The following is a 13869-nucleotide window of genomic DNA, read 5'->3' as shown; positions in this document are numbered from 1 at the left end:
TAAAATCTTAGTTGAAAAAAAAACCAAATTTTTCATCCAAAACATCGAATTAAAAATCAAAAAATTGATCCCTGAAAGGCTTGCCAAAGTAATAAAAAAAATGTACTTTATTTAAATTATTATTTTATAAAATGTCTTAAAATATTACACTTGTAATTTTTGAAAAAAAAGCTTATTTTTCTAAAATTTTAAAGTAGTTTAGTACTTCTTGTGTAAAAGAAATAACTTTAATAACTTTTAATTATATTTTTTCAATAAATCTTTTTTTTTACTTTTAATCCTTTTATTCAACCTTTTGATTTGAAAAATAATACTTTAAGTTGTTACGCCCCTTTTTAAAATTAGAAATAGTTTATCAGTTTTTAATTCTGAGTTTCAGAAAATTAAATAAATTTTGAATTTTTAATTCTGATTATTCAAATAAAAAATTCGCATTATCGTTTATATTAATTCTTTTTTGCTTTCAAATACAAAAAAGTCAAATATTCCCCTTTTAAATATAAATAGCAATGTTTAAGTTAAAAAATAGTGTATTTCATAATTTTCATATTTAAACACCATTTAGAAACGCCTACATATGTATATTTACATATATATAAATTTTTTTTTGTATTTATTAGTGAAAGCGACCATATAAACGTTTTGAAATTCACGCTAGAGCTGAATCTCATGGTGCTACAAAATTTCAATTACAATACGTTTACCTCGTCATGGTATGCAATGCAGAACCACGAGAATTCAGTCCCAAAATGAATTTTTACAAATTTTCCTCAATTACATTTTTGTTGATTATAATTATTTATTTAATTATAAGCTTGTAACTTGTCGATTTTTTGAAAAACAATTAATTTTTGACATTTTAAGACAGTTTAGCACTTATATGCCGGACGATCCAGTAGCGAAATTCGGTAACGATAAATTTTTTATTGTTTTTTATACATAATTTTAGAGATTTGTCATATATGTGTATATATATTTCAACGGTCAAGACGTGTAATTTGCATATAAAAAATAAAATTAAATTAATTAAAAATTAAAAACGCGCACATTGCATTTTTTAAATAAAAGTACGAAACAAAACAAATGTGTGCATAAATTTAATACTTTTTTTTTAACCGGAAAAGGCGGAAATCGTGAAAACATAGTAAACCAAAATTTAAGAGTCAAGCAAAACTATATGAAAGTGCAGCCAAGCTTTGTACGTTTTTGAGACATAAATTTGAAAAAAAAAAATGTATACGCAGGAGTGTGTCTGCTTAAGTGCCAGAGCCTAATTTATTAGCCAAAAGTTGTATACAAAATCCGAACGGTTTTGTTTCGAAATATTTTTGCCTAAACTGCAGCTGTTAGTTGTTTGGCTAATTGATATTGATGTTGTGCAGTTGTAGCCAGCCAACAGCTAAGTTTTGCTTATAATAAAAAATAATTATCGAGTTCATCGTTTTATTTATGCTTTTGCAGACTTCCCACTTAATATTTCTGCGAGCTGATTGTAATCTATGCATTTGTATAACGATATTTCAAATTGAGAACTGAATTCTCGTGGTGTGCTTTTAAAAAAAGTTCAAATTTATAATGAAAGAAAAATAAAATTATACATATAGTAAATCATAAAATGTAGCTAAATAATAAACAAAAAAATCAATAAAAACTAAATTTTTCCTTACACACATATATGTAAATCGCCCCCTAAAATGTAAACTAACGTAAAATCCCTTTTCACGAGTTTTCAGCAGAAGAAAGTCTGCTTATTGCAACAAAAAAATCGAAATTTGCTTATATTTACATGATTGGCAGAAATTAAAAATTTTGTCGATATATGTATATACATCTGCGTTATATTATAGTGAATTTTAATCAATAAAACGTAATTTCGATTTTCAAGACCAAACATTAAACGAGTTTTGCTCAAAATGGTGTTTTCAAAGTCTGTGACCAACATTACTCGAAAACCGTTAAACCGATTAGTCTCAAATTTTAGCACGAGCTTTTTAAATATATTTTTTAGTAATTAAACGAAGTTCTTTTCTCGCTGATTAAAATTTTTTTATAAACAATTTAAGACCGAAATTTGGCGAAAAATCAATTTTTTTTTTTTTTTGAGAAACCGCCATTTTGTCAAAACATTAAATTTTTTTCTTATACCTTCGATTAACTGCTAGATTAAACATTACTTTAACGAAAAATGCTTCAAAAAATATACAGAGTATTCAGTTCAGAGATATAGGGGTCACCACAAAACATCTTTTTGGAGGGGAGCTCCCGGTAATCAGCAGTAGTTTCTTTCCAAATAAATATTTTTAAGTATTTTAAGTTTTAAAATACAGTTAAAAGTTACCAGAATAGGTGTACAAATTTTTGCTGCAATGAATTGAAAGGTTTTGTCAAATTTTTTTTTTGGAAAATTCGGTTTTTTCGCCCTACCAACTGTATATAACCCCTTATAGTGTTTTAATCCAAATTTATTAATGTACGTATGTATGTGTGTGTATGATTATGTACAAAAATATTGTGAGTGCTAATGGTTTATGTGATATTTTGTTGTATATCTAAGTATGTTTGCGAGTAGCTTGAAATGTGGTTATCAAGTACAGCGAAGCACGAAATTTTCCGCTTTCATGTAATTACGCTATGTGTATGCTTTTGCAGTTATATTTCAATTATTGTAGTTGTTAATTTATTATTGTTTATAAAAATTAAGGCAATTTTTTCACGTTTTTTATTTTTGTTACTGTCAAGCGTGGTAACTCCTTTTTCGTATTGCATTTCTCAATCGTTGGAACGCAAATTTCCGGCTCGTTGTTGAACTTTGAAAAGCGCTCAGCAAGAACTCAGACTGTGATGCGAAATGAAATTTGATTGTGAAACGCAAATCACAGCCAGAGCTCCCGTCAAGAGTTTTTCACTTCGAAAATGATGAATGACGCTGGTTACAGTTATGTATGCAGGCGAGTTTGATGTAATACTGTGAGCGAGAGGTTAGACCCCAACCAAATATAAATTTTCGGCAACATATATTTACTTATATGCCATATAAAAACTAATTAAAATTTCAGTATATACAGCGTGTTAGTATGTATGTGTAAGTGATAGTAAATTAAAAAAAAAAAATTAAATTTTATTTAAAAAATATAAAAAAAAGCTAACCACATTACACGCAACAATCGCATGATTTGGCATTTTCTGAAAATTCGTGTGCTTTGTTGTAAACTTTGTGCGCAAGTGAAACGCAAAAGCGGTAAAAAAGGCGTTAGGTAAACAGTTACAACTTAGAAAATAAAAGCAAGCTACAACTACATGGCAAACTAAGGCTATGAAAGTTAGGAACTTTTGCTTACAGTTCTGCACGCCTGACAATGGCGGTGGACTCAGCAGGTTCAATGAATTCGAAATGAGTGCGTTCCGGACGCCTGTACCGCCATTCGAATCGACCATGTGCGCCAAATGTGAGTCCAAGCGGCTGATATCGCCGCTATCGCTGGAGGAATGCCGGCTGGCGTTCACTGCACTACCGGCACCACCAAACATTGAGGTTGTTGTATTATGCGTAATAGCCATTGATGATGACGACGACACCACTGACGTTGTCACTGCCGCAGCTTCGTCGTCGCCAGCTTCCCGTCTATTATTTACAGCCGATGTCGCCAGCGTTTCTGTAGTGCCCATAACTGTTGTGTTTGCCGCCGTTACAGCAGTAACTGATGTCGCTGCTGCAGCCGCTGCTGCTTCAACGGCTGTTTTATGCTCCTCAATTGCACTATTCACCATGGATACATCGTTTTTAAGACCTGCCTTCCTATTGTTACTACAACTATTAAGCGTATTGTGGTTTGATGAATCACTATTCTGTTGCTGTTGCTGTTGTTGTCTTTGACTACCGGCAACACCGTACGCCGCGTTCACTTTACGTTTGCCAAACATTTCACAATCGAAATCTTGCTCGTAAATGCGTTCAGCTTCGGCTTGCGTCAATACCGGCCGCGTCAGAGTCGGTTGTATGGTGTAGTCGTTGCCATCATGCGTAACAGAATGGCTGCTGCTGCTGGACTGTTGCTGTGTATGGTAATTGCCAACGATATCACAATTATAATCGGTTGCACCATCGACACCAGCACCATTGGCCGCACCAGCAGCGATTTGACGTGCAGCATCCTCAATCGATTTATTGAGATTTCGTTGTGCTGAGCGTACGATGGGTGCGGCACTGTCGGGATATGTATTGCCCGTGGACGTGGTAGTCGTAGCGTTTGACGCTGAGAGTGGGGGTAGACCTGTGGAAAATTCAGAAAAAAAAAAAAAAAATTAATTCAATTAATTTGTGATTATGTATAATAGTGAAGTTACCAAGTCGCATGCGCTTGTCGTCATCAAGACTTGGTGTCAATCGGCTGATATCATTGAAAAGCGGATCGTTGAATTGATGCGGTTGCTGGCGGTATGGCGGGGCGGCGGGCGATGAGAATGTTGGCGAATTTTCGGGTGAATTGTCGTGACACAGGAATACGTTAATCTCGCCATTATTCTCGGCCTTAACGTAGATTTCACGTGGACAAAGTGTGTCAGGTAACTGTAAAAAACGAAGTGTGAACAATCAATAAATATATTGGCAATGCTGGGCACGTACAAAATGTTAGTAATACAATTTATAATTTTATTTCACGAAATAACAAATATTTTCTATTGAACAGCGTAGCTATTTCCAGTGATTTACTTAACATACCGCAGTTCGCAACAAAATGATGGGCACGAAAATAGTTGGCGACTATTTCGAGTCTACACGCGCGAAATTTAGTACACTGCCAACGTCTAAATGAATGCGGACATTTGCTGCTGTTCCCTAAGATTATATTGACTGTCTGGTTTGGCACATACGCATACACATACCCACACATATTAACGTATAAACATTTCGTTATACATTCGTTACGCATTTCGCTTATAATTTTAGCCGAATAAAAGGCCGATCTGAACGATCTGCGTTCGACAAGCGACGTGTATCGACAGTGGCGTAGCAATTAGAGGGGATGCTCATATAAATTAATTCATAAAATTTTTATAGAAAATTTTTCAAATATTTTTAAACAAAATTCAAATATTTTTAAATAAAAAATTTTCATTATGTGACTATGCGTAAAGTTGCGAGACGCAGTAATATTCCTGTACTATGTACATTTGAAAACCGTAAATTGGCATATTAGAGACGAAATGCTACAATCACAGCATATTTATTTGCATAGACTGCTGTGTGTGTGGATAACAACGTGTTGGTATATTTTTAGAAATGATATGCTGTGTTTCGTATTTGCGCTAAAACGGCTAACACGCGCTTGCCGGCAGGAGACGCTGTTCGTTTGCGTTGTCATTATTTCATTTTATTTGTGTTGCTACTTGTACTTTTGGCCGCCATTTCTATCTATTGCCTATTCTATGTTGCAACAACGCGTGTGTGCCATGAGTTTCCGGCTATGCTGCTGCAACAAATTGCTATGCTATTGCTACATATGTATATACATGCTAAATGCACTAGTGTCTTACGAAATATTTTGACGTTTAAATTTTGTAAATATTTTGACATTTAAACTTTGTATGCGGTGTTCGGTTGGTGCAGCCTTTTAATCAGCGAAAACTTTCACTTCGCATATAACAATAAATTGTAAACTCCGATAATATTTATACGTGTATAATATGGTTTGCTAAACGAAAAGAATTTTAAATTGATTTTTGGTCTCATACAATTTTTTTGTCGTCTTTTAATATTAAAACTGCTATAAATAGCACAACCGAACCAGCGAAAGGTATGCAGACAGTAATGTCGTGCAGCGAAATGAAATGTGATGCGCTCACTTTGTTTTAGAAATGCCTGCATTAATTAACGATAGAGTTTCTCTTTCAAGTATGGACGTTTTTGTTTTTTTTTTGCCAATTTCAATATGTATTGCAGCCAACCGCAGCACAATCTGGTAATAGATAATGAAAAAATCCACGCTATTCAGGCAATATCAAATTCACCAGTTAATATGTTTTAATTTTAATATGAATTTGGCAAGATAAATAAATAAAAATTGCTTGCAACAGAAATTGTTAATAAAAACTTCAGTGCCACCAGGGCGTATGAGTAACTAATAACTCTTACATATACTATAATGTACATAATATGCTACAATTTGACGTTTGACACCATTAACAGTTAGATATAAGTAGTTAAATTTTAATTAGCGGTGTAGAATATACACTCGTATCGAAACACTTTCACATTAATCAGTTAACTAAAACAATTTTATGCGGCGCACTGGGCGTATAAGTAACTTTTAATAGTTAGTAAAAAAAACAAGAAAACAAAAAAAAAACAAGAAAATTAATTTCGATTGCAATGTAGCTATATAACCTTTTATAGTTGCATTTCTTAAAGAAAAATATTTCTTGCAACTCAAAAGGCGATAAAAATATTTTAAACTTGATATAGAACGAACGGTTTGTACTGCAGCTATATGCTACTATAGTAGTGCGATCTGAACAATATCTTGAGAGATTGCAGTGTTACCTTCATCCATACAAAATTAAATGAAGATATTTGTTCAAATAAGAAAGTTTTCCATACAAAGACTTAAATTTGATTGAATAGTTTGTATGACAGCTATATGCAATAGCAGTCTGATCTGAACAATTTCTTTAGAGATTGCAGGGCTGTTGTGCACAATAAACTGTGCTAAATTTCATGAAGATATTTGTTCAAATAAGAAAGTTTGCTATACAAAGACCTGATTTTGATTGAATAGTTTGTATGACAGCTATATGCTATAGCAGTCTGATCTGAACAATTTCTTTAGAGATTGCAGGGCTGTTGTGCACAATAAACTGTGCTAAATTTCATGAAGATATCTTGTAAATTAAGAAAGTTTTCCATACAAAGACTTGATTTTAATTGAATAGTTTGTATGACAGCTATATGCTATAGCAGTCNTTTCATGAAGATATCTTGTAAATTAAGAAAGTTTTCCATACAAAGACTTGATTTTAATTGAATAGTTTGTATGACAGCTATATGCTATAGCAGTCCGATCCCAACAAAACCTTAGGAGATTGTAGTGTTGCCCTTGGCAATGATTCATGCTAAATTTCATGAAGATATCTTGTAAATTAAGAAAGTTTTCCATACAAAAACTTGATTTTGATTCAATAGTTTGTATGACAGCTATATGCTATATTATTCCGATATCGTCGTTTGCAACATATGAGCAGCACTTTGAGGAGTAAAGGAGGTGTGCACAACTTTAGACTGATATCTCAAAAATTGAGACGTTGGATCGTGTATATACAGACGGATAGACAAATGGAAATGGACAAACGGATCGTATATCATATAATAATATATAATCTTCATAGGGTCTTGAACATTTCCTATGATAAACATAATATACCCTATTATAAGTTATTTACAGATACTTACCACAAGTTTGGCTTCTGGTGGCGCTTTAATAACAATTATTATCTGATCTTTAAACAGATCGACACTCTTCAAATCGGTATGCGTCACATAGGCCAATTGATTGTTATTCGAAATCTCACTACTCAATTCCTCACGTATCTGATCGATCAGCATATTCAACTGATTCTCTTTTTGTTCGAGTCTTTCATTCTCCAATTGCATTTCGCGCGTACGATCCGAACTCACCAGTGAGTTGCCACACTTCCATTGTATGTTGTTTTTCGATTTCTTTTCCAGTATGCCAATACCCTCTAGCACGTTCGTTATGTCGTAAATGCGTCGCTTTTGCACCAGCAATTTGGTTGACGCATCATTGAGGTCAACAACGCCATCCGGTGAGCCTTGCAGTAAATCGACGAATTTTTTCGTTAATATACCAAGTGAGGTGTCGGCACGATTGCCTTCAGGTGTGCGCTTCGAGGCGGGTAATGAAGAGGCGGATGAGGGTGTGCCCGATTTATATGCAATTGACGACGAAGTCGATGAGGCAGACGATGGCGGGCGTTGTGGTTGCGGTGAGGGCGCAGCGAACTGTAACATTGAGCCAGGCGCTGACAATGCAACGCGCTGTGTTTGTGAACTAGTGCGCACCAACACTTGTTGTTTGGTGGATTTATGTTGGTATTGTTGTGAGCGTGGCGGTTGTTGTTGTACCACCACCACATTGCTGGAAAAATCATCGGACGCATATTGATGTTTGGCTTGTTTCTTGGGGTGGCTGCTTTGTTCGGACACAGGTGTGGGATTACGTCGTTTCACTTGCTGCAACACATGAAACGGAAAAATAAATAACATTCATAAGTAAATTAATATACTATCTACATATGTATACTGCATGTATATATGAATGTATGTGGGCCATATAAGGCGCACACACTCACTTTATAGTACTCCGTTATGTGTGGTGTGGAATCAGAGGGATTTCTGGTCGCCACCGTCGACGTGTACTTTCCGGTGAAATGAGATGACGCCGTTGCCGTCGCCGTCGTCGTCGTCGTCGTCACCGCCGCCGCCGCCGCCGCCGCCGCCGCTGTGCCCGCTGCCGTTGATGTTGATGTCGACGCCGATGTCGATGGTTGTAGCTTCATCGTCACACCATAGCCATGATCCAGCAGATGCGTGCCTGTCGGCGCCGACGCTGCACTGCTAATCACTTGTGTCTTTAGCTGCCGCTGATGGTGCTCACCGCCTTGCATCATAATCGATACGGGCGATGACGAGCCGGAGGATGACGTTGTCACAAATGCCGTATTGGAATTCCGTTTCGTTGTGTTCTTGCCACTGGTGCTGACCACGTCGTAGGACAGTTGCCGCACCGCTGATTTAATAACCATTTGCGATGTACCATTATTGCTGTTGTTGCTACTGCCGCCGTTATTATTGTTGTAGGCCGTATTTGCTGCTGTTGTTGCTGCCGCTGTTGTTGCCGCCGTAGCTATGAAATATTTGGGCATCTTTGCGCGGTTCGCGTGTGAGCGTCTGTCTGTCCTAGGTGCCGGCCGCTCTGTGTCTGTCAGCGACTAATAAATAAGCAGAAACGCCGGTGTGTGTGTATGTGTTGTTGCGTGGAAACCGTTTGCGTTGTTGCTTGCTCTCGCGAAACCGCGTTTACTGGATTACGATTACGTGTTGATTGTTGAACTTGCTTGCGGATTCTCAGCGCTGCTGCTGTGGACTTACGGCTGCAACTGTGCATTAACTTTAAACTAAAATTTTACTTCGCTCTTTTCTTGTAAAATTGTTGCTTTTTTTATTCTGCTTAGTTTTAGAAACTCTTTACTTATAAAAATATAGTATATCTGTAAGACTATTTAGGTTTTTTAAACGTGATATTCACTTTTCCCAAGTTATGTGCTCTGCGTTTTCGCTTCGTTTCTCCTTCATTAATTTTGGCTTTGTTGGCTTATTGTACGTACTCATCGACGTTTAGCTTTCTACTTTTTTCGTTTAGTGCTCAATTTGTTTTGTTTTTGTTTTTGTAGTTGTGTTGCTGTTCAATGCGCATTTCTCTGGCAGTTTATTTGCTTAGTCTTACTATTTCCGCTTGCTTTAATCACCTTTTCTCACTACGCCGCTTCTCGTAACGAAGAAGAGAGCTTTGAATTTATTTGATTTCTAATTAAAAACTTTTTTCTTGTTTTTTTTTTTTGTTTTTATTTATATTTTTGATTTAGTACTTTCTGGTTCCGTGGTTTCTCGCTTTATTCCTTTGAGTTATACTAGTTGTTTTGTGGTTGTTGTTGTTGCTGTTGCGGTTGATAACTTTTTTATTGTACTTAAAATTTTCTTATTCACTAAATTAGCACCTAAGGATTATTTTCATCTGAAATTTAAGAAGAAAAAGTGAGCATTAATAACAATTTTATATGAAATTAAAAAAAATAAAAATATTTTGGACTTTAATTTAGACTAAATATTTGCGTAGCAGGCAGGAAAAACTATTGATAAGTGTTTTTGTGTTTTTAAAGCTGTTGTGTGCCATAACTTGTGTGAAAACTTAAAAAAAACTTGCAATTTTCGATTTTTAAAAAAATATCAAATATTTTAAAATTTTAAGCGAATTTTTAAAAATATTTTCAGTATGCACTGTAAAGTTTAAGCGAATTTTTAGAAATATTTCAGTATACACTGGAAAATTTTTTGAAGTAAAAATTAAAAACTTTTCGAGGCGATCTTCGACGGCGCTCAAACAAGCAAGGTTATCCACTGTCGGCTTTCGTGCTTGTTGAAACCTAACAAAATGGCGGCGTTCGAAAAATGTTGAATTTTACCCAAAATATTGCTCGTTTTTGGCCTGCCAAAATTTGATTTGATGACTGGATCAAAATACTGGTAGGTCATTGTTTAGAAAACTATATAAATGGATTATGCAGAAAACAAAAATTGATAGTGATCGGCATCTTCATGTGTCACCGAATAGCCACTCGAGAAAATTTGAAAAAATGCTGTTTCGGCAAAAACGTGTTTAAGAGGGTATTCTAGTCTAGAGGCATGAATTCCATGTAACTTCTGAGTAGTCGAATACAATACAATATTCTTACAACAATTTTTCTTTTAGTTATTTATTGAAATTACAGAAAAAACAGTTTCGAGAGAAATGCGTTTAAAGTTTCAGTTCGGGCCGCACCAGTTTGAACAAAGTAACACAAGAAATTTTTTTTAATACCAATTTGAAAGTTTAGTATCTTTCTTTTAAAGGTATAACCACTCGAAATATAAAAAAAATTTATTTTTTTAATTCTTTAATAGAATATTCCCTTAAAGATAGATTGCTGGAGCTGAGTTATCGATTTGAAAAGATATAACCTTCCTTTCAACTATTCATAACAACAGCAATAGTATACTTTAAGAACATTTTCATTGCGCATATAAGGGTATTTCAAAAACGATTTAAAAATTCAATATTCTTGTTTGCAGGTTCTTGATGACACACAAAAATTCGAAATATAAGTATAGCGTCACCTAAAATGTTAAAAAATGTATCAACCAAAAATTTGAAATTGAGTTTTTTATTGCTTACGATTTACTACATCACATTGTATATATGTATGTATCATAACATTTTAAGCTACCGCTGTCCAGTATAACCGATATATAAGCAATAAATAACCAATATATAACCAATATATAAGCCATAAATAACCAATATATAACCAACATATAACCAACATCTAACCATTTTATAACCAAAACTCAAATTTTGTTTCAATTTGAATAGTTTCTATTACAACGTTTTTCCTTCACTTGTGCACTTCTGCAAAGTGATGTTACGTTATTTTGCATTTTAGGTGACAATATGTACATATGTACATTTGAATCCGTAGCACATTTCCGACACATGCGATTTTATAGTAAAAAAATCGGCCCGCTCTAATGTACATACATATGGGTATACTTGTATTTATTTGCGTTATAAAAATATAAGATTGAATCAAGCAGTTATCGCATTCAATTGAGTCCTAAGTCTCTTACGCATTTACATTGATGGCTATAAAGCTTTGTCTATTTTAAAACGAGTATTAGCTAAATGCCCCTGTTAATATGGGAGCAACAATTCGCTTATATTTCGATTGCTGTTGGAACATAAATTTAGAGCAAAAAAAAAGTTGTTATTCGAATGGGCATTGTGTGCGTAATGATTTCTTTTTATCGCTGCTATTTGTAAAGCTCATGCATATATGACAATAAATATGTAATTATGATAAATATTATTTTAACTTCCTTTTACGGTCACTTTTTTTTTGCCATATTACTTGCATGACGAAATTTGCACACAATATTTTTGTGCATTTGCAATGAATTACAAGAGATAAAAGACTTAATTGTCATAAATAATAAAAAAGTGTAGTAAATGGGATTACAACAACAACAATAGCGACAATTGAACACTGAGCATTTCAAAAAACATAAAGCATTGCTCATACAATCCAAAAGCAAGTGGAAGAGGGAGGAGACAAATTAAAAACAAAAATAAAATTACAAACATAAGAAAAGGCAGAACGGCAAAAGTCACTAGACGACGACTAGAAGTCAGTTTATATTGGTCTTAAAATATTTTACTACTACTCCACTTTATGTATGCAAGAGGTCAGCCAACTCGAGCTGGACAATGGGGAGTGAGTAATGCATGAGAACGTACGAGTGTTTGTATATATGCACGATATATGTACAAACACATGTATGTATGTTTGTAAAGATCCGCAAAGTTGTAGCATTAGAAGGTGGAGGAGCAGCAAGACAGTTAAAGCTATCGCTTGTATGTTAATTAACAGGAAGGAAAGTATGACATTTAGTTTACGCTATATGCTGGCCAAAGCAAATGCATAAATTGCTAATTTTTCAAATAGAATACTATTTTTGCGTCGCTATTGAATTCGAAATAGTTTTGGAATGGTATCAAGCAGTTGTCGTACGAGCTTTGGGCTGGAAATTATGAAAAACTCTCAATGTAGAATTGTAAACCAAATTGGAGGGACAAAACTGCTTTCCGTATTACGTTGTTTCATTGGTAGTTGTTGCTAGCTATTCAGCAGCAACTCCACAATGAGATCAAAAATATAGTGTAAGTATAGTGTAAGTTACTTTTCAACGCGTTTTTCCAGTTGAAACTTAAAATTTAGTTATGCCAAGTTCTGGGTAGGAAATATTGTTTGCTGTTTTATCAAATTTAAACATAAGTCATCAAAGCAAGCGTTAAAAAAAAAAAAATTGGCATTAACTGAAATTTTGATTTTGATCGCTCAGTTTGCATGTCAGATATATGCTATATTAATCCGATCTGAACAATTTCTTTGGAGATTGCACTAATGCCTCAGAAATTTATTCATGCCAAATTTCTTGAAGATATCTCGTAAAATGAAAAAGTTTTTATACAAGCATTTGATTCGGAAAGTTCAGTTTGTATGGCAGCTATATGCTATATTGATCCGATCTGAACAGTTTCTTTGGAGATTGCACTAATGCCTCAGAAATTTATTTATGCCAAATTTCTTGAAGATATCTCGTAAAATGAAAAAGTTTTTATACAAGCATTTGATTCGGAACGTTCAGTTTGTATGGCAACCATAAGCTGTAGTTGTCCGATATCGGCGATTTCGACAAAAGAGCAGCTTTTCGGAAAGAAAAATACGTGTGAGAAAATTAAGATCAATATCTCCAAATATACAGACAGATGGATAAGGCTAAATCGATTCATATACATACAAGCATAATACATACATATATAATATAACAATCATTCATTGCTTTAAACAAAGAAGAATAAAACGCGTGCGACCCCATTCCAAAGCTCAAATGAATTACTTTTTACCACTTACCAATTTCCTATTGTTTTTTTTTTAATTTTTATTTGATTTTAGTTTTTTATCATTCACTTCCCAGCTGCTTTTCAATTCCCAATGCGCTGTTTGTTTGTATGGTACACGCATACATGCAAATATACTTATTTATTTACGCATATTTGTCAAAGCTTGGCTTTTAAAATAGCGTTACTTCTCATAAGAACATATTTTTTTTTTGTTGTAGTTATTTTTTATTTTGTTTTTGTTCTTACTGTCTTTCATAATTGTGAGCCTCCCCACCAACTATTTATTAGCATATTTTTGTACAATTCGAGTTTATTGACATCTTGCTTAACAAACAAGCAGAGGAAGAAGAAGTGGTAGGGACAACATGAAAACAAATGCAGCTTAAGCATAATGGTGTTGGACAGACTAAAAAAAAGCATGCTGAACTCGGCAAATTAGTAATGCCCAAGCGTTAACAGCAAATAGATAATTTAAAAAATATATAAAAATAAAAGAAAATTAAAATAAAATAAATCAAAAAGTTGTAGAATTAAAAAAAACAAAAATAAAAATATTTCCATATTACAAAATAAAGAT

The 13869-nt window shown here is 34.1% G+C and overlaps 1 protein-coding gene and 1 long non-coding RNA gene across 3 annotated transcripts in view; both read right to left on the bottom strand.

The window, feature by feature from the left end:
* Positions 1 to 9641, bottom strand: part of LOC108976786 (transcription factor E2f1) — a 10823-nt gene extending 1182 nt beyond the window's left edge. Inside the window, exons 1-4 of the mRNA XM_018946102.1 lie at positions 8368 to 9641; positions 7448 to 8248; positions 4345 to 4567; positions 3339 to 4271 (exon numbers count right to left, since the gene is read on the bottom strand). Coding sequence (XP_018801647.1) covers positions 3339 to 4271; positions 4345 to 4567; positions 7448 to 8248; positions 8368 to 8940 — 2530 coding nt within the window. The 5' untranslated portion in view covers positions 8941 to 9641. The remainder of the gene's footprint in view (positions 1 to 3338; positions 4272 to 4344; positions 4568 to 7447; positions 8249 to 8367) is intronic.
* A 37-nt stretch (positions 9642 to 9678) lies between these two features.
* The window catches only part of LOC108976788, a 74268-nt gene continuing 70077 nt past the window's right edge, over positions 9679 to 13869 (bottom strand). For both annotated transcript variants that reach the window (XR_001993982.1, XR_001993981.1), the window contains exon 4: positions 9679 to 9809. This is a non-coding gene — a long non-coding RNA (uncharacterized LOC108976788). The remainder of the gene's footprint in view (positions 9810 to 13869) is intronic.

The sequence above is a fragment of the Bactrocera latifrons genome, unplaced genomic scaffold, assembly GCF_001853355.1.
Source record: "Bactrocera latifrons isolate USDA-ARS-PBARC rearing strain unplaced genomic scaffold, ASM185335v1 scaffold_8, whole genome shotgun sequence".
Classification (NCBI taxonomy): domain Eukaryota; kingdom Metazoa; phylum Arthropoda; class Insecta; order Diptera; family Tephritidae; genus Bactrocera; species Bactrocera latifrons.
Note: the sequence above shows the minus strand (reverse complement) of the source record. Positions and strands in the feature narration are given on the sequence as shown.